Genomic DNA, 26,181 nt, shown 5'->3' with positions numbered 1-26,181 from the left:
CAGCCGGTTGGAGAAATCCTGCCTCACTCCTGAAATATCCTCATCTCCACCTCAGCGCTCTGAGTTGGGGGATGAGGACCCACCAGCCCTCCCCCACTCCATCCCATCCCATCCCAGGTCCATGTCAGGGCCACGCCTCCCGAGGCCCCCAGACCCTCCAGTCACGTGACAGCACTGCCCTCAGGACGAGGCGCTCTCCCACTCTCCCCCCCACCCCACGCCTTCCAAGCCGACATGGTTTTGAGTGAGCTGAGCCATCTCCCTGCAGCTCTCTCTCAGCTCCCGCATTGGTTTTATAAATAAGTTTCTTATTTTAATTATGAACCTGCACAGTAGTACAAGGAGACATTAAAAGAGGAGAATCTGAAATTACTTTTTCTGAACTGAGTGAAATAAACAAGTAGCTGTTTCCAAGACTGTTCTACAAATAGAATACAGACGTGACATAAAGGACATTTGTCAGCTCTCCCCCGAGCGTGTTCTTGGCATCTGAAGATGATGGTTTGTTTTATGTTCTCTGCTTTAGTTACATGGATCCCGACAAGTGCCTGATTCTCTACGGTGATGATCAGGTGAGTACCGGGGCAGAAGCAGAGGGGTAGGTGCCGACTCAGGGGCCAAAGACCATCTGCCGTCCTTTTGGGGAGAAGACAGGGGGAGGGAAGAGTGTGGGAGCATCTGTGTCTCAGAGCTGAGATGAAATGAAGAAGAAAACGGGAAAGGAAGTAAGGTTTATGTGAAATAAATAAAATAAGAGGCGACACAGGATGCTCGCCTTCCTGTCCACTGCTCTTCCTAGTGCTTCACACTAATCCTCACAACAGTGAGGTGGAACAGGATCCCTGCCCTTTGCGAGAAAGGGGACACTGAGGCACGGAGCAGTTAAGCCATTTGCCCGAGGCTATGTGCCGCTAGGAGGTGGCAGAGCTGGGATTCGAACCCAGGCGGGCTGAGCCGAGTCTGTGCCTTTGACCACCATGCTGCGCTGCCTCTCAAGTAGATCAGCAAAAGGACGTCCCAGGGGGCCGTGGCGGGGAGTGAAGGGAACGCTCTGGAAAGCTTGCGAGCCAGCGCCCTCATCAGCCCCCCTCGCAGGGAAGGGGGAACCTCTCTGGGCTTGGCTTCCCGATGAGAAGGGAGGCTGGAGGGCTGAGCCCCCTGGCAGGGGAGGCAGAGGATGGAAGGCCCGCTGACCCTGAACGACAGCAGCATCTTCCGAAGAAGCAGTTTGGCCGAGAGGAGCCTCAGGGTGCCAGCTCCTGAGCCAGGAGGGGCCTGGAGAGAGAGCGAATGGGGTGCCCCCATTGAAGTCAGCCTGGCCCCAGCCCCAGATTTGTGGGCGCAGCTCTCCCTTCTCTCCCTACAGCTTCTCTCATGCGGGAAGCCTGGGAGAGGGCAGGTGCGCCTCCTGCCACCGCCAGAGGGGACAGGGGATGGCCGGAGGTGCACAACGCCAAGGGGTCGCCGCTCAGACTGCGGCGGGAGCCCCGGGGCCCCGGCCCAGGGACGAGAGGGGAGCGGAGGCTGCAGAAGTCACCAGCCCCAGGCGACCCTGTGAGCGCCCCCGCCCGCCCTCGCCCCCACGGGCGCGGCCTCTGGGGGGCGAGCGCAGGGGGCAAGGCAGGCCCGGGCTGCTGCTCCGCAGAGGTGCAGGCGGTTCCCGGACCCCCCGCGCCTGGACCCCCCGCTCCGCCTGGGCCCCCGCGCCTGGAACCCCCTCGACCCCCGCGCCTGGGCCCCCCGCGCCTGCGCGTCCCCCACCCCTGGGCCCCCGCGCCTGAACCCCGAGCCTGGTGTCCCGCGCCTGGAACCCCGCGCCTGGACCCCGGCGCCCGGACCCCCCGCGCCCGGACCCCCCGCGCCTGGCCCCCGCGCCTCGTTCCGCCGCGGCTCAGGTGCCGACCGCCCTCGGCCTGCGCGCCCGGCGGGACGCGGTCACACAGCGCCCCCTGGCGGCCTCGGGCCGCGAGCCCGCGTGTCAGGTGCTCTGCAAACCGAGGGTCGGTTCAGGAACTTTGCTGCTTCCGCTGCTCCGCTCCTTGCTGCCGCGGGTGCCCCTGCTTCTTAGGGACCAGCGCTGGGAGGGAATACAACGCCAATCAAGATGCCTCTTGGTGGAGTTCGACTTTCGAGCACTGAAGGCCTCATCCGAAGCCCACTTTAAATATCGAATTTCCTTGCCACGTTCACGTGGCATGAAAGAGCTCGAGCCCTCATCTAGCACGGCTACAGCTGTGCGGGAGAGAGAAGCGTATTATTTAGAAAGCAGAGCATCGCCTTGACACCTAATCTGTCATCTCCTCAGCCCTTGGCAGCCTTCAAGGTTTTCCATGTTAGCAAAGCGCTTGACTGTCACATATCCCCGGAATTGGGGCCCCGTCGGACCCTGCGCGAGGGACTCCACATGTGCGATGTGCTGGCAAGGGCAAGGCCCTTGGCTCTCCCCCTTGGCGCTACAGAAGCTGTCCTGAGGCATGACCGTCCAGGGCGCCCTAGATTCCTGCTCCTGGCCCAGCAACACGCACTTGGTGACCGTTTGTTAATTTTCATCAGTGTACCATGAAACCTGGTTCTGAGAAAGGCTGATGCATCCCTTCTCCTTTCTGGGCCCTGTCCTCATTGCCGGGACTTGAACAAGTCCCAGGGTTCAGTGACTCCCTTGTACTCGCCGTGCAGTTCGCCGGAGACCCCGGGACAGCCCCTTCCACACTGTGACCCCTTGCCGTGAAGACGCCTGTCCCCGATGCCCAGGCCAGCCACGCCAGGAGGCCTCCCCTGCATGCCGGGATTAGCCTCTCACCTCCGCGTCTGGAATGTCATCAGTTACGCACTACCCCCGGGAGAACTGAAAAGGAACCTTGCATCGTCTCCCATGTGTGGGCTGTGGTTCAGATAAGGACCAGGGCTCGGGACGGTGGCCGGACGAGCTTGGAGGGGGCACTGATGCATTACCACCTCTTGGCACAGTCCTGCTCCTTTGCCCATCCCTTGGTTTCAGGCTGACTGCAGGGCAGACTTAGCCCTGACGAGAGGAAACTTCCATGGCAGGCAAATGTTGGTGAGAAAATTTCAGGGTCTCAGCAACAGGGCAGAACTCAAAAGTTTTCCACCCGGCGTAGGTCAGAGACCACAGCAGGTCAAGTCCTTGGGCGTCTGTCCTGAGCACGCTGGAGTTTTCCCCAGCATGTCACAGGAAGTGCTGCTGGTGATTCATCAGGTTAAACTTTTCCTCCAGAATCAGAAAGAAATGGAAGTTGCTTGCCGGCGTGCAAGACGGAGGACCACTGGCGGGCAAGCAGGTCTGCTTGCCAACAGGTCGGAACTTTCTAGCCACAAGCCCAAATGGCTCCTGATAAACAAATGCATACCTTCACCTGTGGAAACTTTTTAATGACATAATAAAAAGGAAATAGGCCGGGGGTACAACTTGCCCAAGAGAAACCAGCTGCCAGGAGGTCCCCATGATGGCGCAGTGAGGTCCAGTGGCTACCTATTTTATGAGAGTTGTCCTCATCACTTTAGGACTTGAGCCAAACATCCACTGAGCAGCTCCATTTTACCTGATCTAGTACTTGAAAAACTGTCATCGTGTCTCATTGACCTGGAATGCCTAAAACTGAGTGGTCATCTTGTCTACCCCCTGGCCTCCGCAGCCAGTATCTTTGAGTTCCCATCTGGAGTGAGATCCTCTAGCGGGCTCTGCGTTTAGGAGCTTGGGGTGGGCAGAAAGAAAGGCAGAATGGGGTCATGGCTAAAAGCTGAAAATGTTCTGTCATGCATCTTGGGAGTTTTACCTACCTAGGAAAATCAAAGTGAGACGTAGGTGACATGATTCCAAAATGCACATAAAAGAAAGCACGCATACCACAGCCAGCGTTTCTGCTTTCTGACCTCACACCACTGCCTGATCCTGTGACGGTCCCCTGTAGACAGCCAGGGGCAGGGAGAGCCCCTCTTCTGCGATGGTGCGAGGAGCTGGCCCTCCTTGTGCTGTCCCCTCTCGGCTGGTCTCCGGCCAAGCTGCCTCACTGGTGATACGGAGCATGTTTTCTCCCAGGGTTTCAGCGCTGCGGCGGTGGGGGCGGCGGTGCTCAAGCCGGCCTTTGATGTCTCCGTCTAGACAGCTGCAGGATTGAATAAAAGCTCCATCCAAGCCCTGTGTTAGGTTGGACATCTGGAAAGTAGCCAAGCACTCATTTAGCAAATTGCTCTGCTTCAATGCAGCTGCTGTGTCTAGGCATTTAAGCTACCAGGACATATCGCGCTGCCCCGCTTCCTGCATTTATCTGCGCCCAGGAACTTGAAAAGGCTGTTAATGCATGACAAGGCACTTGACCTGCAGGACTTCCCGGCCGAGGAGTCGCATTCCTCTTGGCACGGGTCGTCCTCGCCTCAAAAGCAAGGGCACCTTGCCTTTGGGCCGCTGGTTAACGACGCCCACCAGCACCCAGCCACCCAACGTTGTAAATGTCACCCTTTAGAAGACGGTCAAAGGCCTGGCGGGGGTGGTGGGCCAGGGGCGGGTGCTTGCCCGGTGGTTCTCCCTTCTCCATGGCAGGGGTGTTTTTTGACAGTGCAGGGGCTCTCTGGGATCATGGCAGATAATGTCAACCAACCCTTTGAGGCAATTTGAGTAAGAGTTGGAAGAAGAGTGATCGAACAGCGTTGCACACTCAGGTTTTGACCTGGGTTTTCTTTTTGCCAAAGGAAATGGAAGACAAAGAACCCCCCAGGATGAAACAGTTCATGGTCAGGATGTCATTGATCACTTGAGTCTGGTGCTGAGTATTATCTATGGTTTATCAGGGCAGATAATCCTGGAACAGCTGCTTTCAGGAACTGATGGACTCTCCTGGGGCCACAGGATTATTAGGTCTGGAAACCAGAAGCCAAAATCAGTGAGTGCCTGTGAAATAAATATCCTGTGCTCAGCCCGTAGCTTGGTCCATTGGAAAAGAGGTGAGAGGGAGGGATAATTGATCTTTCCCATTGAGTCCCTTTCGGAGACCAAAGGAAACAGATACAGGAGTACTCAGCACAGGCTGTTAGGAAGCCATGGGGACTTCAGAGTCAGACTTCCCAGACTCAGATTCCAGATGGAACTTCAGGCAAGTTTACCTTCTGGAATTCCGTTTCCTCTCTGCAAAACTAGGCTGATAATCATTCCTTGTAGTTATTTCTAGGAGTGATCAGGTCATTTCTCAGGCATTGTAAGAACTCAACAAATCCTGCTAATGATAGCCATGGGACAGGAAGGGGATGCATGGTGCTGCTAGAGAATACTGGAGGAATGCAGAGAAGATAAAGAACATTTGGGGCTGGGGCAAGCCAGGCAATCTTTGTGGGCCAGCTAGATCCTGAAAGAAATATAATCTGGGTAGAGAAAGGCTGTCCGATGGAGGGAGCAATGGAAACGAGACGCGAGGTAGCAGGCAATGTAGGAAGTGGGCAGCTGTAGCCCCGAGCGCAGCCTCAGGTGCAGGGTTGAATGAGGGAGGGGAGCCATGGACTGAGGAGTTTGAAAGTCAAACCAAAGGGTTTCGACCTTGTCTAACTGACCACAGGGACCCACTGCAATTTCTTTCGTAACACAGTGGCTGAGTGAGAACCACCGGTTGGAACATTTCCCTGGTGTTGGCGATCAGGAGAGGTCCCTGAAGAGGCACAAGGCTAGGAGCTGGGGTCCCAGGCCAGGCACTAATCCAGGCCTGATGGAACAAGGGCTTGAGCAGAGGGGCTGTGACGGACTAGAGCTGGCGCTCCCCACGACACCAGCCAGACCCGATGCCTACATCAACACCGCGCAGGAAGGGCAAGGGAATCTCGTTTTATGGAGCGTCTTTTCCTTGCCAAGCATTGGGCTAGAAGCTTCCACAGCCATTCTCGTTCATCTAGCTCCAAGCATAGGACCCCGTGAGACCAAGAGCATGGCAGGCTCTGGAAGGAAGCGAGCTGCTCAGAAGGTGAGCCGTTCTCTCCGGGCTGAGCCAGGGCCATGGCTCGGTGTTCTGTGTGCTGAGAGTGAGGTGGCTCTAGAGCAGTTGCCTGCCAAGGTCCCGGCTTGGGCTAAGGGGTGAGATGTCCCCTTAATGTCACTGGCTTAGAGGAGACGGCTCAGCCGGGAGCCTCGAGGGGTGGCGCTTGAGGAGGGAAGAGCAGAGGACTGAGACCCCAGGAAGGAGCTGGGAGGCAGAGAGAGCCCGTGGAAGCGAAGGCAGAAGCGCTGTGCAGACCGGAGGAGGCCGTCAGCTCCAGGAGCTCAGGAAATGAGGGCCTGAGAAGACCCCACCAGATTTACTAGAAATGGAGCGGGTTGCAAGAAAAATGTCATGGAGGAACAGGGAGAGCCGCCAGATTGCGGGGCTCGATGGAGGGAGTGCGGGGTGAGCGGATGACAGTGTTGACTGAGAGAGGAGACACGGAGGGAGGGGAGCAGTCCAAAGTGATTTCTTAAAGTGAAACGAATGTCTTAATGGTGCAGTAATGGTGCGAAAAAGCGACAGACTCCGACGGTGCTACAACGCTGACGGCATTCCCATTAACAGCGCAAGCAGCACTGGAAAAATTTAGACACAGAATTTTTGGTATACATCACAGTAAGGTTGAAAAAAAGAAAAAGAAAAAAGAAAACCCAGCAGTCCGAGACTCCGTTTGTACCAGACTGAGTATTTTAGCACGGAAATGACACGCCTTACGGGGACCTCGATGATGACCCCGGCTCGCGCCAGCGGCAGTTTGCTTGAGCTCTGAGACCCCGTGCGGTTTAGCGGGTCCAGCTCTGCCCCTTACGACGTCTGTGGACTCGAGCAGGTCGTTCAGCCTCTCTCTGCCTCGGTCTCCTCATTTGTAAAATGGAAATAATACAAGTGCCTCCTCCTAGGATGATTGTGGGGATCTAGTGAGAAAAGGCATGCAAAGCACTCCATTAATGCAGCACCTATTTCCTCCAAGACCAGAAGGTTCTTTGGTAGCCCTCCCCAACCAGTTAGCAGAATTTCTTCACATGAGAGATGATGCTTTGCTGTTGTGCACACTCTGCAGTGGTGCCAGTGATCTCCTCTCATCAGGGGCCATTCCACACGCAGGTCACCGTGAGAACTGTCCTGGCATGACCACGGTCCTACGAGCTCACAGCCACCTGCTGTGGGAAAGCCTCCCCGCGGCCCGGGGTCCTGGCATCGGCACAGCCTGGTCTGGCCCGGCTCATTCCCCTCTCAAGGTTATGGCGGCCCCAGATGCTCTTGAATGTGAAAGTCCATCTGTTTGGGGAGAAACAGAGAAGCCTGAAAATCTATCTACTCCCTTTTAAAGGGAAAAATATTGCTTGTTGTTTTTGCTGAGAGAGCACCAGCTTGTAGGACATGGGAAATAAATGGGATGTGTTGCCTTGTTACTGCTGAAGGAAATTAATTTCTTTTTCTTTCTTTCTTTTTTTTTTTAACTGTATTGCAGGGATGTGTGAACCTTCTGTTTTTGACTTCTGTCGGTGAACTATTGAGGTAAATATTGACTTTTAAATGTAATTTCAAAACAAGGGGAATGGCATATTTTTAAAACAAGGACATAATCTCTTTAGGTAATTATTGCCATGGGGATAAAGAATCAATCCAGCAAATGCTCTTAAGATAGCTTAGGGTTTATATTTTGGTTTTTTTCTTCTCCTATCTAATTTTCTCAGATTGTAATTTCGCATTCCTACCTCCTGGTGTATTCATTCCATTGCTCTGTTCCAGTACTTCTCTATCATGGCTACAATACCACCATGGACCTCCAAAGTTGGTTCATTTATCCATTCATTCAAGAAATGTTTCCTGAGGATGTGCCAGAACATTCTCTTTTGTTTCAGGAATAGAAAAAGTCAGAATGACTATTTCAACCTAACATAAAATGTTCAAAGGATCAGGTATAACATAATCTGCCTGTATTAGTCAGTATAGGCAAGCTGCTGCAACAAACATCCCCCCCCCAAAAAAAAAAATTCAGTGGCTTGTCACAGTAGAAGTTTGTTTCTTTCTCACATAATAGTTCATTGCATGCATTTGGTGCTGTGTGTGGTGATTTGGGGCCCAGGATCCCCTAGGATCTTGGATTCTTTGCATCCAGGCAACATATTGGGGAAGAAACAGAGTGAAGGGTCCCACAGGAGATTTTTTATGTGCCGTGCCTGGAAGAACACAGCCCCACTCGAGAAGTCAGCCACATTGCAAGGGAAGCTGGGAAAGGTGAGCACGGAAGGACAGGGAAGTGGGTAGTGAATGACCGGCAGTCTCGGCCACTAGCCTGGAACATTATCAAGGAAACAGCATCGCAGCCCCTGAGAGTTCTGCCGAGGGCACAGGGAGCTCTCCCTTCCCGGCGCCTCTCCTTCGCCGGCTCTTCGTCCTCTCTGCCCTGCCTGCTGCCCTGTTCAGAGCCTGCCTCGTGCTTTCCTTGTGCCTTGTGTAAAAGAGCCCAGCATTAAGGGTGGGACAAAGAGGTGAAGGGGCAGCTGCCTTCCTGGGAACCAGAGTTTCCTCTAACAGCCTGGGAAGGGGTAAGTCACACCCCAGGATTTTGACTTTGTAGTTAGCTAAAGAATGCCTTTTTCAAACAGAAAGAAATGGCCAGCTAAAATGGCTCTGGGGTGGTAATTCGGAGCTCTATGTACAGTAGTATTCTAGCTCCACAAAAGAAAAGTACAGTCACTCTGCTTCAGATTTTGACAAGCCCCTTGCCTGCCTCCCTGCGAGCTTTGCTTTCTCTTGGGTCCCTGGATCCGCTTCCGGGGTGGCTCGCCAGGCTTGCCGCGTGGAAGGGCCTGGGAAGTGCCCGTCCTGTCGGGCTCATCTGTGAGCTGGTCCCACCCTGGACTCAGGTAGAAGAGTGGCCTTCTGCCTCAGTTTCCCTGAGAGCAAAAACAAGGCACATCATGGAAGCGCTGTGAGGACTCAGTTATTAATACTGAACACCAAGGCTGCACATTAAATATGAATTACTACCGACTGCCCGCAGTGGCAATGGCCCAAGAGCCCTCTGGGTGGAGGAAATACGGCTGGTTGACTTTAGGCTGCCCGGGTCACGTTGAGGCCCAGTCCCTGTGAGACAACTCATGTCCCTTTAAAGGGGAAGGAAGTGACGTGTGACCCACTTAGGGGAAAGTGCTCTGAAACGCAGGTGCGCCGGCTCTTCTGTACCACTTTTGGAAGACGGCAGGAGGCAAGGACGCCTGGCTCCCGGCCCCGCGCCCGCCTCCCCCATGTCAGTTCTGGAGATGGGGGTTTGTGCTTTGAGGGCCGAGGCCGAGGCTGGACGTCCGAAGGTGCCTGGGCGTGGGGTGGAAGGTGCCTCTGAGCTCCTCTGAGGAAGGCGCCCGTCCCCACCTCAGGGGCCAGCAGGCCGAGGCCGCGCCTTCGAGCCAGGGCTCAGGGACAGGACGGGTGTCTGTGGCTGAGAGGCAGTGAGGAGGGAGCGCTGCCGTGGCTGGGGACGCTCTCCAGGGCTCGGGGCACCGCAGAGCCTGGTCCTGGAGGTTTCAGAGGCCGCTCGCCTTCACGTGCCCAGACACCCCTTCTCACAGAGTCACACAGAGAGATACAGGAACCCCCTCCCACGGCACCCCGAGGCGCCTCAGACCCTTGCCCACAGAGACGGCCCCCAGGCACCCACAGAGCCCCCAGCACCCACAGTCTCTCACTCAGAGACACCCCCAGACCCCCGCAGATGCCCATGGACACCTCAAAGTGTTCCCAGGCACCCCACAGACACCTCAAACACCCTACAGGAGCCCCAGTGTGTGCCTCCCAGACACCCACAGACACAAAGACACCCCACAAGCACCCCACCAGACACCCCACAAGCAGCCCACTGGCACCCCCACAGACACCCCACAAGCACCCCACCAGACACCCACAAGCACCCCCACAGACACCCCATGAGCACCCCACCAGACACCCCATAAGCACCCCACTGGCAGCCCCACAGACACCCCGCAAGCACCCCACCAGACACCCCACAAGCACCCCAGTGGTGCTCCACAGACACCACACAAGCACCCCCTCAGACACCCCACAAGCAGCCCACTGGTGCTCCACAGACACCCCACAAGCACCCCCACAAATTCCCACAAGCACCCCCACAGACACCCCACAAGCACCCCACCAGACACCCCACAAGCAGCCCACTGGCACCCCCACAGACACCCCACAAGCACCCCACCAGACACCCACAAGCACCCCCACAGACACCCCACGAGCACCCCACCAGACACCCCACAAGCACCCCACTGGCAGCCCCACAGACACCCCACAAGCACCCCACTAGACACCCCACAAGCACCCCACTGGTGCTCCACAGACACCCCACAAGCACCCCCACAAATTCCCACAAGCACCCCCACAGACACCCCACAAGCACCCCACTGGCAGCCCCACAGACACCCCACAAGCACCTCCACAAATTCCCACAAGCACCCCCACAGACACCCCACAAGCACCCCACTGGCGCACCCACACACGCCCACAAGCACCGGCTGACGCCCCACAGGCACTTTTAGAGAAGCCCCGTAGCGTCTCCCATAGCATCTGCAGAGCCGCCCCCGGCACCCCCACAGACACCCCAACATGTCTCCACAGCCACTCCCCAGGGCGCCTCCTAATTGCACCCACAAGCTCCCCCGCGGCGCTCGCAGGCGCCCTCCAAGGCCACACAGACCCTCCCCACCGCGACACCCACAGGTCCGCCCCGCAGCGCCCACGCGCCCCGCAGCCACAGGGGCACCCCCAGATGTGCACCCACAGCACCCCGTCCCTCGGGCATCTCCCCGCCCCGTCCAGGCAGACCCACTCCCCTCCCCAGAGGCCACGCCGACCCCCGAAGCACACAAGCCCCCCTTGAACACCCGCTGGCCCGGCAGAGCCACTCAGATGCCAGCTCCCGCTGTCACGCCCAGCGACCTTCCGGGGGCACCTTGTGAGAGCCGTTTATGGCCAACACCTGGGGGGGCGGAGCAGCGCTCCCCGGAGAGGGCGCACGGCACAGAGGCGGCTCAGGTGACCTCGGAGCCCGCTCTGATGTCACCTGAGGAAGCCAGTGGGAAGCCGCACCTCCTCTCCGTCCCCGGGGGTGACAGCCCCTGGTCAGCCTCTGGCCGCGCGCTGCTCCCAGAGACGCTTTCCCGGCCGTGGACAGAGGCTGGGCCTCCCTGCGTCTCTGCAGCTGGTTTTCCTAAAAATAAAGTTAAAAAGGAAAGAGGAGATAGTGACTCCCTCCCCAAATCCTCGAGGGTCTCTGAAGAAATAGGTGCTTCCAGAGAGGGGTGCGGGATGGGGGGAGAGGGAGGGAGAGACGTGGAGAGCAGGAGGGAGACCATGAAGGGGCAGGAATGCAAGGACCAGCTCCGGCCAGCTGGCGGCTGGGGTGGCCCTGGGGACGGGAGGAGCCCAGAACCAGCCGCGCTTCTAGCGAGTGCGCAAGCCCGCCGCCAGGGGAGGGGGCCGCTTTAGGCGCTGAGGGGAGCCAGAGCCTTCCTAGCGATTGAAAACGCCCAGTGGTTTCCCAAGGCTCTGCCGGCGGTGGGTTTGCCCCTGTTGAGGCAACTCGCTGAGGCCGTCGTTATCTCCGGGGAAGCTGGGAGGCAGGGGCGGGCATAGGACATCTCCAGATGGCAGTGCCAAAATGGACAATGGGGAAACGGGGAAAGGTGTGTGGTCTAGGCCTGAGATTTTTTTTTAATTTGCAAATTGGACCGAAAGGAAGACCACTGGCTGTTGGACAAGCAACAATAGGTTGTGATCAGGTCTTTCTATGGGGTGACAATACATTATATGCATTTGGCTGGGGCTGTCTACAGAGGAGGGAAAACTCCACGGTAAGAGAAATGCGTGCGTCATAGTATGTACACATTGGGCCATCGTGAGGCGCTCAGTTGTCCCGCAGAGAACTTAACTCAAGCCTGTCTGAGACGAAGCTCACGATGTCTTCTCCAGACACCAAAACGCGTCCTTGCTCTGTTCCTCCTGCCCCCTGAGTGGCACCACGACCCGCTAGAAGCCTGAGTCACCCACCCCCTGGCGACTCTGTCGCCTCGGTCACTCTAACTTGGGGTCTCCTCTCCGTCCCATGGCCTTGGCCCACCTGTCACCATCATTCCAGCAACAACCTCAACAGGCCCCCAGCCCACGCGAATCCCTGCAGCTCGTTCTTCACACTGGGCATGCAGAAACAGCCACCTGAGCATCCCGCCATTCAGGGGGCCTTCTCTGAGAGTGCCCGATGCACCCACTCTTCACTCGGGATACATCAGGGACCGAGAGAGGGCCTTACCCCATGGAGTGACTGTTGAGTGGGAGGAGGAAGACACTAAATATAGTAAAGGTCGTGTCTTTGAAGGCAAATAGTGCTGTGGAAAAAGGAAACAACAGCAGGGTAAGGGGAGAAAAGGAGTGAACGGTGCATGTGTGTGTTTACATGTGTGCCCATGTGTGCATGTGTGTGCATTTATGTGTGTATCTATGTGTGCACATGAGTGTGACTATGAGGCTGCATGTGTGCAATATTTGTGTGCATGCATGGATGTGTGTGCATACGGTCATATGCATGTTTACATGTGTGTGCCTACATGTGAATGTGAGATTGCATGTGTGCATGTGTACATGTGCAAGTATGCATGTGTGCATCTGTGTGCGCGTGTGATAGGAAGCTTCGTGTGTGCACTGTGCGTGTGCATGTGTGGGTGTGTACATGCATACATGCATGTGTGCATGAGCATCACCTGTATGTATCTGTGTGTATGTAATATGAGACTTTGTGTGTGCATGTGTGCATGCATGCATGCGTGCCCGTGTGCACCATTTTCAACAGGACGGGCAGGAGGGGCTTCCCTAGGAGGGTGGTGTCAGCCAAAGGGGGTGAAGGAGGTGCCACAGGGACCCGAGGGAAGGGGGTCCCTTGTGGAGGGAGCAGCCAGAGACACCCCACGGTGGGCATGCCTGGGGGGGCCGCTGCACCGGAGTGGAATGGGGGAGTGGAAGGAAGGAGGTGAGAGAGCAGGAGCCCCTGTGAGTCCCTGAGCCACGGGCGCCAGGCTCTGACTTCTGTCTAGAAGGGGTCACTGGAAGGTGGCGACTCAGACCAGGCGGTAGCAGAAGCGATGGTGAGAGGTGGTCAGTGCTCTCCTGCCCAAAGCCCCAGCCAGGGCACTGCAGCGCAGCGTAAACCGTGCGCTGTGGTTAACAGTGACCTTGTAGAAATGCTCTTTCATCACCACACCAATGCGGGGTGTTCGTAGTGGGTGGTATATGGGAGCCCTGTGTCCCGTGCATGACTGTTCTGTAAACCACAGCTTCTGTTTTTCCCTTCCCCAAGAAGACGTAAGTGATAGAATGACTAACGTGTTTGAACATCATGATGGGAAGTTTACACAACTTAGAGAGAGCCCTGCATTGGACTGATGACAAATACACGAAAGCTAAGCAAATAAGTAAACAAGATGTATTAAATTCAGGAAAACAAAATTTGGCAGGAAAGGAGGAGTGTACTGTGTGGTTCCATCTATTATATGGAGATCATACTCAGCAACGTTTTTGCTGAGGTTTAAACGCTACCTTGATTTGATTGTGAGAGTTGGGACCCTTTTGGAACAATAGGTTGCCAAGAGAACATATACCCTAATGCAGGATATGTAGGATAATTTCTTAGAGTTTTCTTCAACTTGTAGTTCAACCCAAACACCGAGAAGCAGTACAGCATAGGGGTTAAAAGCGCAGCTTGGAAGGGGGACGGAATCCCAGCTGTCACTGAGTTAGCCATGTAATCTCAGGCAGACATACTAATATTTGAGTTTCACTTACTCATTTCTGCCTAAGTCATGGGGCTCTTCCGAGAATTAGATGGTATGAATGTAAAGCGTTTAACGTCATGTTTGGTGCTTAGTAAGTGCCCAATAAATACTAGATAAAATTTTTGTGTTAATAAGAGCTAAGATAATGTACACTTCTCTATACCACTGTATAAAATAACTTATTTTCATAATCCTGTGAGGAGGATATATTAAGCAGTATTATTTCCATTTCATGATTGAAGAACCATATATTCACAAAGGGTAGATGGCTTTTCTAAACATCTATTGGGTGTTTATAGATGGAAATGGATATAGATGGGATTTAATCCAATTTTAACACCATTTTTTTCTCTTCACTTCATTATGCTACCTTCTATTAAAATTATGTTGCATTTGATTGTAGAACACATACCTTTTATTAACCAGCCTTTGAAATAGCTTTGACTGTTTCCTGATACACAGTTTTCATTTATAAAAAAGGTTACATATATTTGTTATATGTTATCTGTATGTAACAGAATATGTATTCTAGGATGGGGAAAAAAAAAAACCTCTCAGCAATTCCCCGTAACTTTCAGATAAAATCTAACCTCTTTAGTATGACCTACAGAACACCTAAAGCCTGGGCCCTCCTGATTTCCCCAGGTTCACCGCTCACTGGTGCTTCCGTGTGCCCAGGGCTCCCCATGTCCTGAAGCCAATGTGGTTTCTTCTCTCATGACTCCGTCCCTCTGTGTAGGCGCCTTCCTCTGCCCGACTAGGATTATCTTCCCACCCCACTACGCATCATCTCCTCAGGGAAGTCATCTCCTCCTTTCTACCCTGTGCATCCCCGAAACGGTCCATGAATACTAAATGATTGGGATTATATTCCTGAACCAGAATTTTCTGTCTATACCGTCTCTGTCACTAAACTGGGCCCTACTGAGGTTAGGGACTGTAGCTCCTATTTCTGAGACCTTAGTAGGCATTGGATGGATGGATGGATGGATGGATGGATGGATGGATGATGGATGGATAGATGGATGATGGATAGACAGATGGATGGATGGATGGATGATGGATGGATGGATGGATAGATGGATGGATGATGGATGGATGATGGATGGATAGATGGATGATGGATGGATGATGGACAGATGGATAGATGATGGATGATAGATGGATGGACAGATGGATCCTCAAAGGCACAAACCCACAAGGATAAGGAGAATGAGAGGAGACAGTAGCAGCAAAATTTTGGAAGCTGGAAGGCAGAGAAACAAATGGTAAATAACTCAGCAAACCCAAAACAATGTAAATCTTCAGGTGGATGATGGGAAAGCTGAGGACAAAACCATTTCACAAGACAGGATTCCCCAGGAGCCCAGGAATTGGCGGCACTACCTCACTGTCACTGACAGCCACACTTTCCCCTGCAGGTAAAAGATATTTCTCTGGGGAATATGACAGCCCTAGAGGAAAGGCATAAAGATGGCAACATCAGAGGGCCGTCAAGGAAAGAGCCCAGCCCACAGAGCGGAGCACACAGCCAGCAAGTCCTGCTCACATGCAGGGCTTCCAACAAGAATACTAGGCAGCTGAAGAAAGATGGGAACTTTTAAAATTTGACCAGAAAATGAAGTCCTAGATCTAAATCTAGATGTAGATATAGTTATAATTAGAGTTATAAATATACATGATATGGAGCAGATATACAGATAGAGAAATGAAAATAGAGTACAACAGAAATGAGAGAGAGAAAAAGAAAACTAAACAGTAAAACAACAAAGCAGCATTATCTTTGAAGAGATAAAATGAAATACTGTATCCATTAAATAAGTATAAGATGCCATTGCAAAACAAATTGCAGAGAATAAGATATTGTTCTTGGAAATTAAAATTGTGTTATAATTTTTTTTTTTTTACCTCAGTGGAAGGGTTGGAAGATAATATTCTCCCAGAAAGCAGAACCAAAAGACAAAAAAATAAAATAAAATAAAAGAGAAAAGATAAGAAAGCTACAGGACCAGTCCCAGGGGTACAATATCCAAATAACAGACATGAGAAAAAGAGGGAAGAAAATAAACCAACAACTTGAGATTTTCCTTAACTGAAAGACATGCATCTCAGATTGAGAGAGCCCACCAAGCACCCAACAAAATGCATGAAAATTTCAGAGCTTTGGAAGCAAAGAGAAGACCCTCGACGTGTCCCGAAGAGGAATCAAAATTAATTTGGACTTCTCAAGAGCAATACCAGAAGCTAGAAGGCAACAGAGCAATCCTTCAAAAATTTTGAAGGTTGCATTTTATACCTAGATAAACTACTATGGATTGTGCAGGTACGATTTGAAACCTACATGTCAAAAATTTACCTCCCACATTTGAATCCTTTCTCAGCAATCCACTGAAGGACTTTCTCCATAAAATGAGGGAGGAAACTGGAAGGAGGAGTACCTGGGCTATCAGAAACCAGAGAGACAATGAAGAAGAGTGGTACACGGAGTCCTCGGATGGCAGTGGAGAGAGGATTGGGGTGACAGTTATATCCCAGGTTTAGGGCAGCCAGAGCCCTACAGAAGATGAAACCAATCCAGTACATGGCGGCCAAGTGTCTTGAGAGGAAATTTAGACACTCAGTGAAGAATGGTAAGTGCACAGACAACTAGGACAACTAAAGTGATGAATCAAAAGATACACCCAAAGAAGAGAAATCAAGCATGAGCTTTAGAAACAGGAAGAAATACCCAAATAATTATCTAAAAGAGGTGAAAGTGGAGGCCTTTCCGGATGGGAGTGGGCAAAGGGGTCACCAACTTATGTTTTTGTCTTAAACTTGTCAAGCAGTTTGTTCAAGCAACGCATGCACAGATAACAATAAAAATAGGTAAGAAAAAGGAAAGCAAACAAAATGTCATTTCCAGAAAATTCCAGTTTTCAAGTGTTTGAAGATGCTAAGCCTGCCCTTCTCCCAGGTCGCCATCTCACGTTGTCTCAACTGTTCCCACGCCCTCATTTCAAGATGGCGGTCTCCACTGGACACGCCCAGGTGTGTCTGCCCCGCCAAGGCGTTGTCCGGTGATTGGCATGTTGCTTCCCACGTTGAGCCATGTGGTCCTCATCCTTTATTTATAAATGGATATTTTGAACCTAAATCCAGGCCTTTAGTTCTTGCTAAAGTTCGTCTTATTGATTTTGCATCCTCATTCTATTGGTTAAAAGACGTTTAAATGGCAATATTGACGTCCACCATATCAGCTCTTTCCCTGAGCTTTGTGTCTTGGTACATTTAACAGTGTTTCCGTGTGCTCGTCCTAGTCCTGGCTGAGAATGCCCAACAGGCACCAGCAGAGAGCAGGGTCCTGTAGGTTGTCACCAACGGCCTCCCTACAGGACGGCTGGTCTCCTTGAGTAAGGTGCTCATTCATTTTCTCAAAAGATAGAATACAGGCACATCTTAGAGGGCAGGGGTATGGACTAGAAAAAGCACCACCATGCCAGGAATTCTTGCCCCTAAGGGACACGTAGAACAATGCACAGGGCCCTTTGGTTGAATCTGGGCAAACAAGAATGGATTTGTTGGAACTTTGCCCTGTAAAGATTGACTCCAAAAATAAAAAAAAATAAAAAAATAAAAGATTGACTCCATCCCTTGCATGTGCATGTGTGCACGCACGCAACACACACACACAGGGAAGCGTCTCTCCACGGCCTCTGCTAGCAGCAAGGGCTCCAAGCGGCGTAGCCCTTCCTCGGCCATCCAGTGGGACCTCTGGGCGCCATGACCTTGTGAGTGCGGGAAACTGCGCCCAGCGCCCAGACCACCTCTCAGGTGTCGGGCAGGTGTGGGGGACCCGAGGACCTCTGCCCGCTCTCTGCTTCCTCAGGATTCATGCTCATGGAACTCTTGGGTAAGTGTTAGATTTTTATTTTGAAAAGCTGAAACATAAAGTCCAAGGTGAACAATTTGCTGATGATACAAATGAGTTCAAATCCCATAATGCCAGCCCCATAAACGGACTGTGCTCCAAATCTAGCCAAAATGATATCAGAGCAGATGAAATAACAGAGAGAGGAGAGAATATTTAAATCTCTCCTGCAGAGTCCTTAAAAAGAGGAACAGCCTCTGTCGTGAGTATTCCAGGAAATCTGTCAGCCTCCTCCTTGCTTGGAGGTTAAAACAGAGTGCAGCTTCTCAGAATTAAGAAAATATAAGCGGACAATACAGAGATGGTTTTCAGAATAAAATATTACAATCAAGTTCTTATTTTCAAGGCTTTGTCTCCATTAATTCATTCACGCACAAGGATCTGAATTCATATTTCCAAGCATTAATTCTAAGGAGTGTAAAGGTTTTTCCTAGAATTTTTTCTTTTGAAATGTGACAGCATGTTTCAAATTTTTTACTTTTGACTCAGATCACCCCCACAACCTCCCCGTTTTCAGTTAAGTCTGTAAATTTGGCAAGCTTTTCTCTTCTGCTCCATTTTCTGCCACAAAATCTTTTCTTGGAAAGTAAATGTATTCAGAGGAATGTAGCATAGATGAAGGAAATGTTAATGGAAGGGATCAGGAAACTGTTGGAAGGAAATTTAAAAGGGAGAACATTAATTGACAGAAAAAGAAGGGAGCTGAAGGATCCTCAATGCACCACAAAGGAAGGAATGGATGGAGGAGAGAGATGTGTTATTGGATCTATTGCAGGAGAACAGATACTTCATAAAATAACTATTGCAGACTTTTTAAAAATTTTATTTTATTTTTAAATATCTTTTTTTAAAGTTAATAGCTCACACAAAACATTACATTAAAAAACATAAGAGGTTCCCATATACCCCACTCCCCACCCCCACCCCACTCCTCCTGCATCAACAACCTCTTTCACCATTGTGGCACATTCATTTTATTTGGTGAATACATTTTGGAGCACTGCTGCACCGCATGGGTAATGGTTTACACTGTAAACTGGTTCTTGGACATTGTTTTTTAAAAAGACACATTCCATTTAACCAGAGAAATCAGATTCACTCAGGCATGGTTGGGAAAGACAAGTGAATTTCCAAAATAGAAGAAATCTGCTGCATCAACATTTGTTTCTGAGGTGCTTTCGTAGGTAATACCTAGACAGCAGGGAGAGGCCTGCCGAGCCCCAACCCCTGAAAACAGACACAAGACGAGGAATTCTGTGAGCTCTGAAAAGTTTCTGGAATAAACTTTCTGGAAGTTTTGCCTGGAGCTTGGGTAGAAGCATGAGAAAATATCAGCGGTCAAGAGTGACACCGGGCAAAGGGCGTCCTGATGGAAAGACAACTCCAGGAAGTGAAGAAACCAGAAAGAAATTTCTCGCATAGCCCCACCTCACTCTGCTGCCATGAGAGGCAGTTGTGGTGGGTTAGCTCCTGTGTCAGCTTGACCAGGTGATGGTGCCCAGTTGGTTGGTCAAACAAGCACTGTCCAAATTGTACTGTGAGGACATTCCATGGACTTAAACCATCAGTGAGTTGATTGCATAGGTTACATCTACAATCAACTGAGAATACCATCAGCAGTGAGTGACGTCTCATCAGTCAGTGGACGGCCTTAAAAGGAGAAGTGATTTCAGCAGTTGGAAGCGAGAACGCCCATCTCTCCTTCGGCCAACCAGCTTCTCTGGAAGAGCTCATGGAGGACCTTCACTGGAGTCCCTGCCCTACATCATCCTGCCCTACAGAATTTGGACTCATGCATCCCCATGGTCACGTGAGACAATTTTATAAAATCTCTTAATATTTACAGATATTGCCTATCAGTTCTGTTTCCTTCCCTAGAGAACCATGACTAATAACGTCTAGCAAGGAATATGATGAAACCGAGAGTAAGAGCTGAGTGATTGTTGATTTAGGAACCGAATGTGTCTTTTATCTGAATGATAAGACCACCATTCACAGATTATCAAGAGATAATTTTGAGTGGCTAGAAACATACAAACTTAATACTTGAAAAGTGATGAGCAATTTAGATGGGAAAATATACAGCCTTGCTCACAATTAAAAAACACAGTGTCTTGGGAGTGGATGTGGTTCAGTGGTTGAGCACCTGCTTCCCATGTCCAAGGTCCTGGGTTCAATCCCCAGTACCTCCTTAAGAAAAAAACAACAAAGAGCAACAACAACAACAAAAACAACCAAAACAGTGTCTTGATTTGCCAGCACTGAGGTAACAAATACCACAGATCCATGGCTCACACAATAGGAACTTCCCGTCTCACAGTTTGGGGGCTAGAAGTTCCCATCAGTGCTCGCAGGGCCATGCCTTCTCTCAGCCCCTGTCACACGGCCTTCTCGTGCTCTCCCTGTCTGTCTCCCATAACTGACCGCATCTAAAATTCCCCAGTTTACAGGGACTCCAGTCTGTTGGATTCGAGCCTCCCTGATCCAGTGTGACCTCATCCTAACTAGTAACATCTTCAAAGATCCTATTTACAGATGAGTTCACATCCACGGGTCTGAGGGCTGGAATTTGAACATGTCTTTTGGTGGGAAACACGATGTCCTACTTTGCCGATGCAAAGGACCAGGAATGGGTTGGCTTTTATAAAGGGAGTTTTTTTGGTGTAAAAGCTTACGGTTCTAAGGACGCGAAATGTCCAATCAGGGCCCCATCAGAGATGTTTCTCATCCAAGTCAGCTCCCGGTGATCCTGGCGTCCTGCCACGTGGTGATCCTGCCATGTGGCACTTCCTCAGCTGTGGGCTGCTCCTGGGCCCAGCCCCTCGGGGGCCTCTTTCCGTGCCTCTGTGCTCTGCAGGTTCCCGGCTCCGGGTCCTCTCTCAGCCCCCAGGGCTTCTCTGCTTTCCTGCTGTCCTCTCTCCAAGATGGCAGGATCGATATAATATGGCGGCTTCTTTTCTCTGCGTATGTCTCTGTGTCTCCGTTTATATCAGACCCAGCAAGAGGGTGGAGACAGCCTGAGCCACGCCTCACTGACGTAGACCAATCAATAGGAATGGATTAGTTCAAAAGCATAATCTTTCTCTTTTAGGGATTCGTAAAAGAACTTCAAACTGTTTCATATATAATTTGATCCATAGCACAAGGCAAAAATCCTTTCACCCGTCATTATGTATCTAATAAATCGAAAAACAATTACTAGAAAAAATTCCATGTGCTGGCCACCGCATTTCCACAATTGCTGGCAGAATGTATAAGACGTCACACCTCTGGGCTTCAGTGAGACACAGTCAGCGTGCAGGCTGCAGCCACTCTGATCATTTCAAGGTCATCTCAAAGGACCCCCACAGCTCTAAAGCGCCCCACAGTTCTGTGCAGGAGGACACCATTTGTAGGCTATTTTGTGCAGTTAGTCAACCCACTAAAAATACTTTAAGCCAGGGGTTCTTAACCTTTTATGTTCCACAGACCCTTTATCAGGCAGGCAAAAACCACAGACCCCTTCTCAGGATGCAGCAGCAGATAGTTTTATGACACTCAACATTGGCATATCATTAAATTAAATTTTAGGATTATTCAGAATTATGTTTTACAACTTTCCCATCATTTCAGTATGTGATAACCTAACATGGTTCAACATCTGTTCAAACGGTCGTTTTTGGTAAACCTTCAGAAATTCAAGCTTTCCCACAGCATCATAAAACCGTCTCCGCCATCCTTACCAACCTTTTTGCAGGCAGGTATCCACCGCACTCAGAACACGCTACATTAAAATAAAAAGCACACTGAGTCCACACTCTACTGTGTATTATTTAATAAATATATCACACCCGCACCAACTTGTCCCCACACGAATGTTTTTTTAAATTTTCAATTCAAGCTGTGGACCCCCTGAACTCTCTCCATGGACCCCCAGCTAAGAAGCCCTGCTCTAAGCTGTAATCCAGGCTGCCTGGGTTTGATTCCTGACTCTGCTATGTGCTAACTATGTATCTTTGGGAAGTTATCTCTTTTTTTGTGCCCCAGTTTCCTCATCCTTACAAAAAGATCTAATAGCAATGCTCCTCTCAGATGGTTCTGTTGAGGATTAAGTGAGTTAATATGTATAAAATGATTGGAACAGTGCTTGGCACATAGTAAGAATTTAATTAATGTTCACTATTGATCAGAAAAAATGACTAACCAAGGTTGAAGGGGTTTATATTTCTTCCATTAGTAAAATGTCAAGATATAGATAGTTGTTGTCATTGGTTTAATCAAGAGCCGTTAGTCTCCACCACGTCACTTCACCATCCTTTGCACATTGGCTTTTTGTCCCTTTGACCCATGGTCTCATGGTTCCATAATGGCTGCTACAGCTCCTGACATCACAACTGAGCTTAAAATCATGGAGAAAAGATCCATGGAGGAGAAAGGAAGAGAGAACCTGTCTCATACTAGTTTCGTATTTTATCTGGCAGCAAAAAATTTCCCCCTGAGCCCCTCTGCTGACTTCACCTGTCTCATAGGGCAGAACCAAGTGACATGATGGCCCTGGCATCCAGGGATCTCCCCTTGGTTTTGTTAGTGGGGAAGAAGGCAGAGAATGCCCACTGGGCAGACACCGTGGTGTCCTCTCAGTTCATCATTCCTCTGTTTCCTGGAACAGTTTCTGCCGCCACTGCGGGAGGACAGGCTGTCTCTGGAACCTGGTGTGTCTAATCAGTGGTTGCAGGGCTTTTAGGAGATGCCAGGTCTTTGCTGCCAGCTCCGAGCTCCTCCCGCCTGCCTCCACGCGTGACTCCTCCGAGGAAGGGCGCGTGCTTACGGGCTGCGTGCAGGCGCCCAGCATCCTCTCTAAAAGGCTGGCCACCCCCGGCGGGACCCACAGGGCTCCTCCGTGGAGCGCTCGGCCCCTCGGGGCTTGCAAAGTGCCTGGGTCTCCAGCAGGCCCCCTGGGGCCCTAGAAGAGGCGCCCGAGCTGCCGGCCTACCCAGCCTCGATGCGAAAGCTAGGGCAGCGCACACCAAGCCGAGAGTCCTCGCCTGCCCGGGGCTGGGCCAATGTGCTGGCACATCCAGAGGAGCTCCGTGGAGGATTTAGCTCGGCCTCCCAGGGTGGAAGGGTTTATGTGAGCCAAGGAGAGGAGGGCGAGAATCCACGAACGGGGGGCGCCCGCGGTGGGCAGCGGGTGGCTGAGGAAGGGCCCCTGGGCTGCCCAGCTCCGGGTGGGCGGGGTGTCATGCCTTTCCTTTCAGATTTGTGTGTTTTCCCCCTAAGAACTTGGAAGAAGCTGCCCAGAGTTGGGAACATGCCACACCTCGGCATTCACAACGCCGTGACCTCCGCAAACGTCAGCTATATCCGCTGGAAAGTGCACGGAGACTGGGTTACTCAGGTAAGAAAACGTGTTTTAGGTAAAAGTCGTTTAAGTGTGCCAGCCTGCCCTCGCGCTCCAGGTGTATCACCCAAGCAATCAGATAAATAATAACAGTTTGTATTCTTGAATAAGTTACCATTGGCCCTGGGACCACTCTGTTAACCAAGCTGCAAATAAGTGAAAATAAATGTTCTAAGAAATACTCAGAATGATACAAAGAATGAGGAAGACCTGGCTTCTCGATGCTAGTGGAATTAATCACCTTAAACTTCTTAGCGAAACTGCTTTGGGCGTCCCCATCTGGTGCATCTCTGGGTCTGCAGACTCCTTCCTCTTGAGGAGCAGGAATCAACTCCAAGGCCCACAGGCTAAGGAGCCTTCATTTCTTTGAGATTTCTACTGGTCTCAGAAGCTGAATTCATGTTTCTCAAGAACATGCAAAAGCAGCAGAGCAAGCAGGTGTCCTCTCCTGCGGGCACAACCGTGCCCAAGTCTCTCCTCTTTTCCCAAACGCCCCAGGCTTCAGCTAGGTAGAGAAGGTTTGAGCAATTATAGGAGACAGGCGAGAAAAAGCACTGAGTGAGAGGAAACAGAAAAACAACCTGACATAGGTGCTACGTGAAAAAGAAAACTAATAGTGAAGAAAAAATGGTCTAAAAGATTCAGACCAGCAGTTTCAAACACAGAAGAAAATGTACTACCAATCATGCACTGGAAAGAAATGTGCATGATGAAAATAGATCCAAAGAAGAAAGCAGGGGGTGGGTGTAGCTCGGTGGTTGAGCGCCTGCTTCCCAAGGTCCCAGGTTCAATTCCCGGCACCTCCTAAAGAAAAAAAAAAGGCAGGTGTAAGAGCACCGTCCGTGATACAATCTTCCCAAGGTGTTGGGAACAAGGTTTTGTTTTCCCTCCGGCTTCACTGGGGTACGATTTATGTATCATAAAATTCAGCTGTTTCAAATGTTTGACTCAGTGATTTTTAGAACATTTCTTTCCCCCAAAAGACATTCATGCCCACCTACAGCCGAGCCGATTCCCACACCTGGGCCGCCGCTCCCGTGGCCTCCTCCAGCCCTTCCTCATGCACGAACTCACACTCCACGGGGCATTTTGGGTCCGGCTCCTTCCACATCCATAAGGAAACCCCATTTTTTGTCAGGGGCGGAAATGTGCCCACTGACCCCAGGCCTGGCCTCCCTCGCCTGGGCAGCCCACCTTCTCTGACCTGCCTTCTTCAGCCATCCACGCCCGAGAAGGCAGACAGAAGGAGGCCCAGCTCCCACCAGGGCTGCCAAGGACGGCCGTGCAGGTGGGGAGGGCGCAGGTGATCACACTGGGGTGCTGGCATCGCTGGCCACCCTTCCCAGCCCAGCAATGATGCCCACAGCGTGGACTGTGGAGCAGTGGACCCCGTGGGGCCCGCAGGGGCTGTGCACGGGACTGTCCTCATGGAGAGGACGCTCAGGTGAGGATGCCCAGGTGAGGTGCCCAGGTGAGGACGCCCAGGTGGGGACACCCAGGTGGGGACACCCAGGTGGGTACGGCCAGGTGAGGATGCCCGGGTGGGGATGGCCAGGTGAGGATGTCCAGGTGGGGACGCCCAGGTGTGGACACCCAGGTGTGGACACCCAGGTGGGTACGGCCAGGTGAGGATGCCCAGGTGAGGACACCCGGGTGGGGACGGCCAGGTGAGGATGTCCAGGTGGGGATGCCCAGGTGAGGACGCCCAGGTGGGGACGCCCAGGTGAGCCGCCTCAGCCAAGCCTTGCCCAACTCAGAGAAAAGAGCGAGGACGTTGTGGACACCGGCAGAGGGGAGCCGAGGGCCACGGTCTCCGCAGCTTCGCCTGAGCCCCCTTCGTGCCTGAAGTGACTGAATGAGCACGCTGCTCTGGAGTGGCGTGGCCCAGTTGAGACCCTCACCTCCTAATAAGGGTGGAGGAGGGGAGCTCCTCACCTCCAAGACCCCCCTGCCCAAACCCCCTGCACCCCAATCCCAGCACATCTCAGTTCCAGAGCCCAGCTCCTGATTTCCAAAAATGGGGCGTGTATTAGTCAGCCAAAGGGGTGCTGATGCAAAATACCAGAAACTGGCTGGTTTCTGTAAAGGGTGTTTATTTGGGGTAGGCTCTTGCAGACACCAGGGCATCAGGGCACAGGTTACTTCCCTCACCAGAGTCTGTTTGGAGCAAGATGGCGGCCGACGTCTGCGAGGGCTCAGGCTTCCTGGGCTCCTACGTTCCTGGGGCTTGCTTTTCTCTGGGTTCAAGGTTCCTTCCTTCCTGGGGTTGGCTTCTCTTTCCTCTGGGTGCTGACTTCCCAGGGCTCCAGCTTAAGGCTTCAGCATCAAACTCCAGCATCAAAACTCCAACATCAAAAACCCTCAACTCTGTCCTTTGCCATGCCTTGTATCTGTGAGTCCCCAGCCACCAAGGGGTGGGGACTCAATGCCCTAATCATAACTCAATCATGCCCAGGTACAGATCAGATTACAAGACTACAAACATAATCCAATACTTCTTTTTGGAATTCATCAATAATATCAAACTGCTGCAGGGAGAAAGAATCTTTTACCCTCCCAGCAAGACACTCAGTATAGCTTCCAATTTAAAGATGATTTATAGGGAAGACAGAATTTTTCCTGGTAAAACTCCTGCAGCTACACAGACGGCATTCAGATTTTCTCAGAAAAATCAAAAATAGATAGTGGAAGCTTCAGCACAGTCTGTCAGACAGGACACCCCGGAACTGCTAGTTCTGGTTTTAGCCTTGAGCAGGAGTAAGGGACGAGCCTGCCTCACACCTGCTGGTCCACCTACAGATCTGCCCACCTGCAATTCTTAAAAAATGTTCCTATTCCCTGAATAAGCAGAGCCTTTTGCCTTCACAAAACATGTTTCTAAAGAATGCTTTGGACATCATTACAAACGCTTGCTCGACCTCGAGGGTGAGCTGCATGTTAATTAACATTTCTCTTTTTCTTTCTTATTTCTAGCTGAACTACTATGACTCTATCAAAGCCGTCATTTCGAGCTCCAACCACGATCCCACCGCTCTAGTAATAGGTACTGCTTGCGCTCGGCTCACACGCTTGCCA

At 51.5% G+C, this 26,181-nt stretch overlaps 1 protein-coding gene across 1 annotated transcript in view; it reads left to right on the top strand.

Moving 5' to 3' along the window:
• Positions 1–26,181, top strand: part of LOC101420830 (cilia- and flagella-associated protein 337-like) — a 104,978-nt gene that overhangs the window by 20,308 nt on the left and 58,489 nt on the right. Inside the window, exons 4-7 of the mRNA XM_071208169.1 lie at positions 527–572; positions 7,453–7,499; positions 22,986–23,103; positions 26,080–26,149. Of these exons, the coding sequence (XP_071064270.1) occupies positions 527–572; positions 7,453–7,499; positions 22,986–23,103; positions 26,080–26,149 (281 nt within the window). The remainder of the gene's footprint in view (positions 1–526; positions 573–7,452; positions 7,500–22,985; positions 23,104–26,079; positions 26,150–26,181) is intronic.

This window comes from Dasypus novemcinctus, chromosome 15 (genome assembly GCF_030445035.2).
Source record: "Dasypus novemcinctus isolate mDasNov1 chromosome 15, mDasNov1.1.hap2, whole genome shotgun sequence".
Lineage (NCBI taxonomy): Eukaryota > Metazoa > Chordata > Mammalia > Cingulata > Dasypodidae > Dasypus > Dasypus novemcinctus.
Note: the sequence above shows the minus strand (reverse complement) of the source record. Positions and strands in the feature narration are given on the sequence as shown.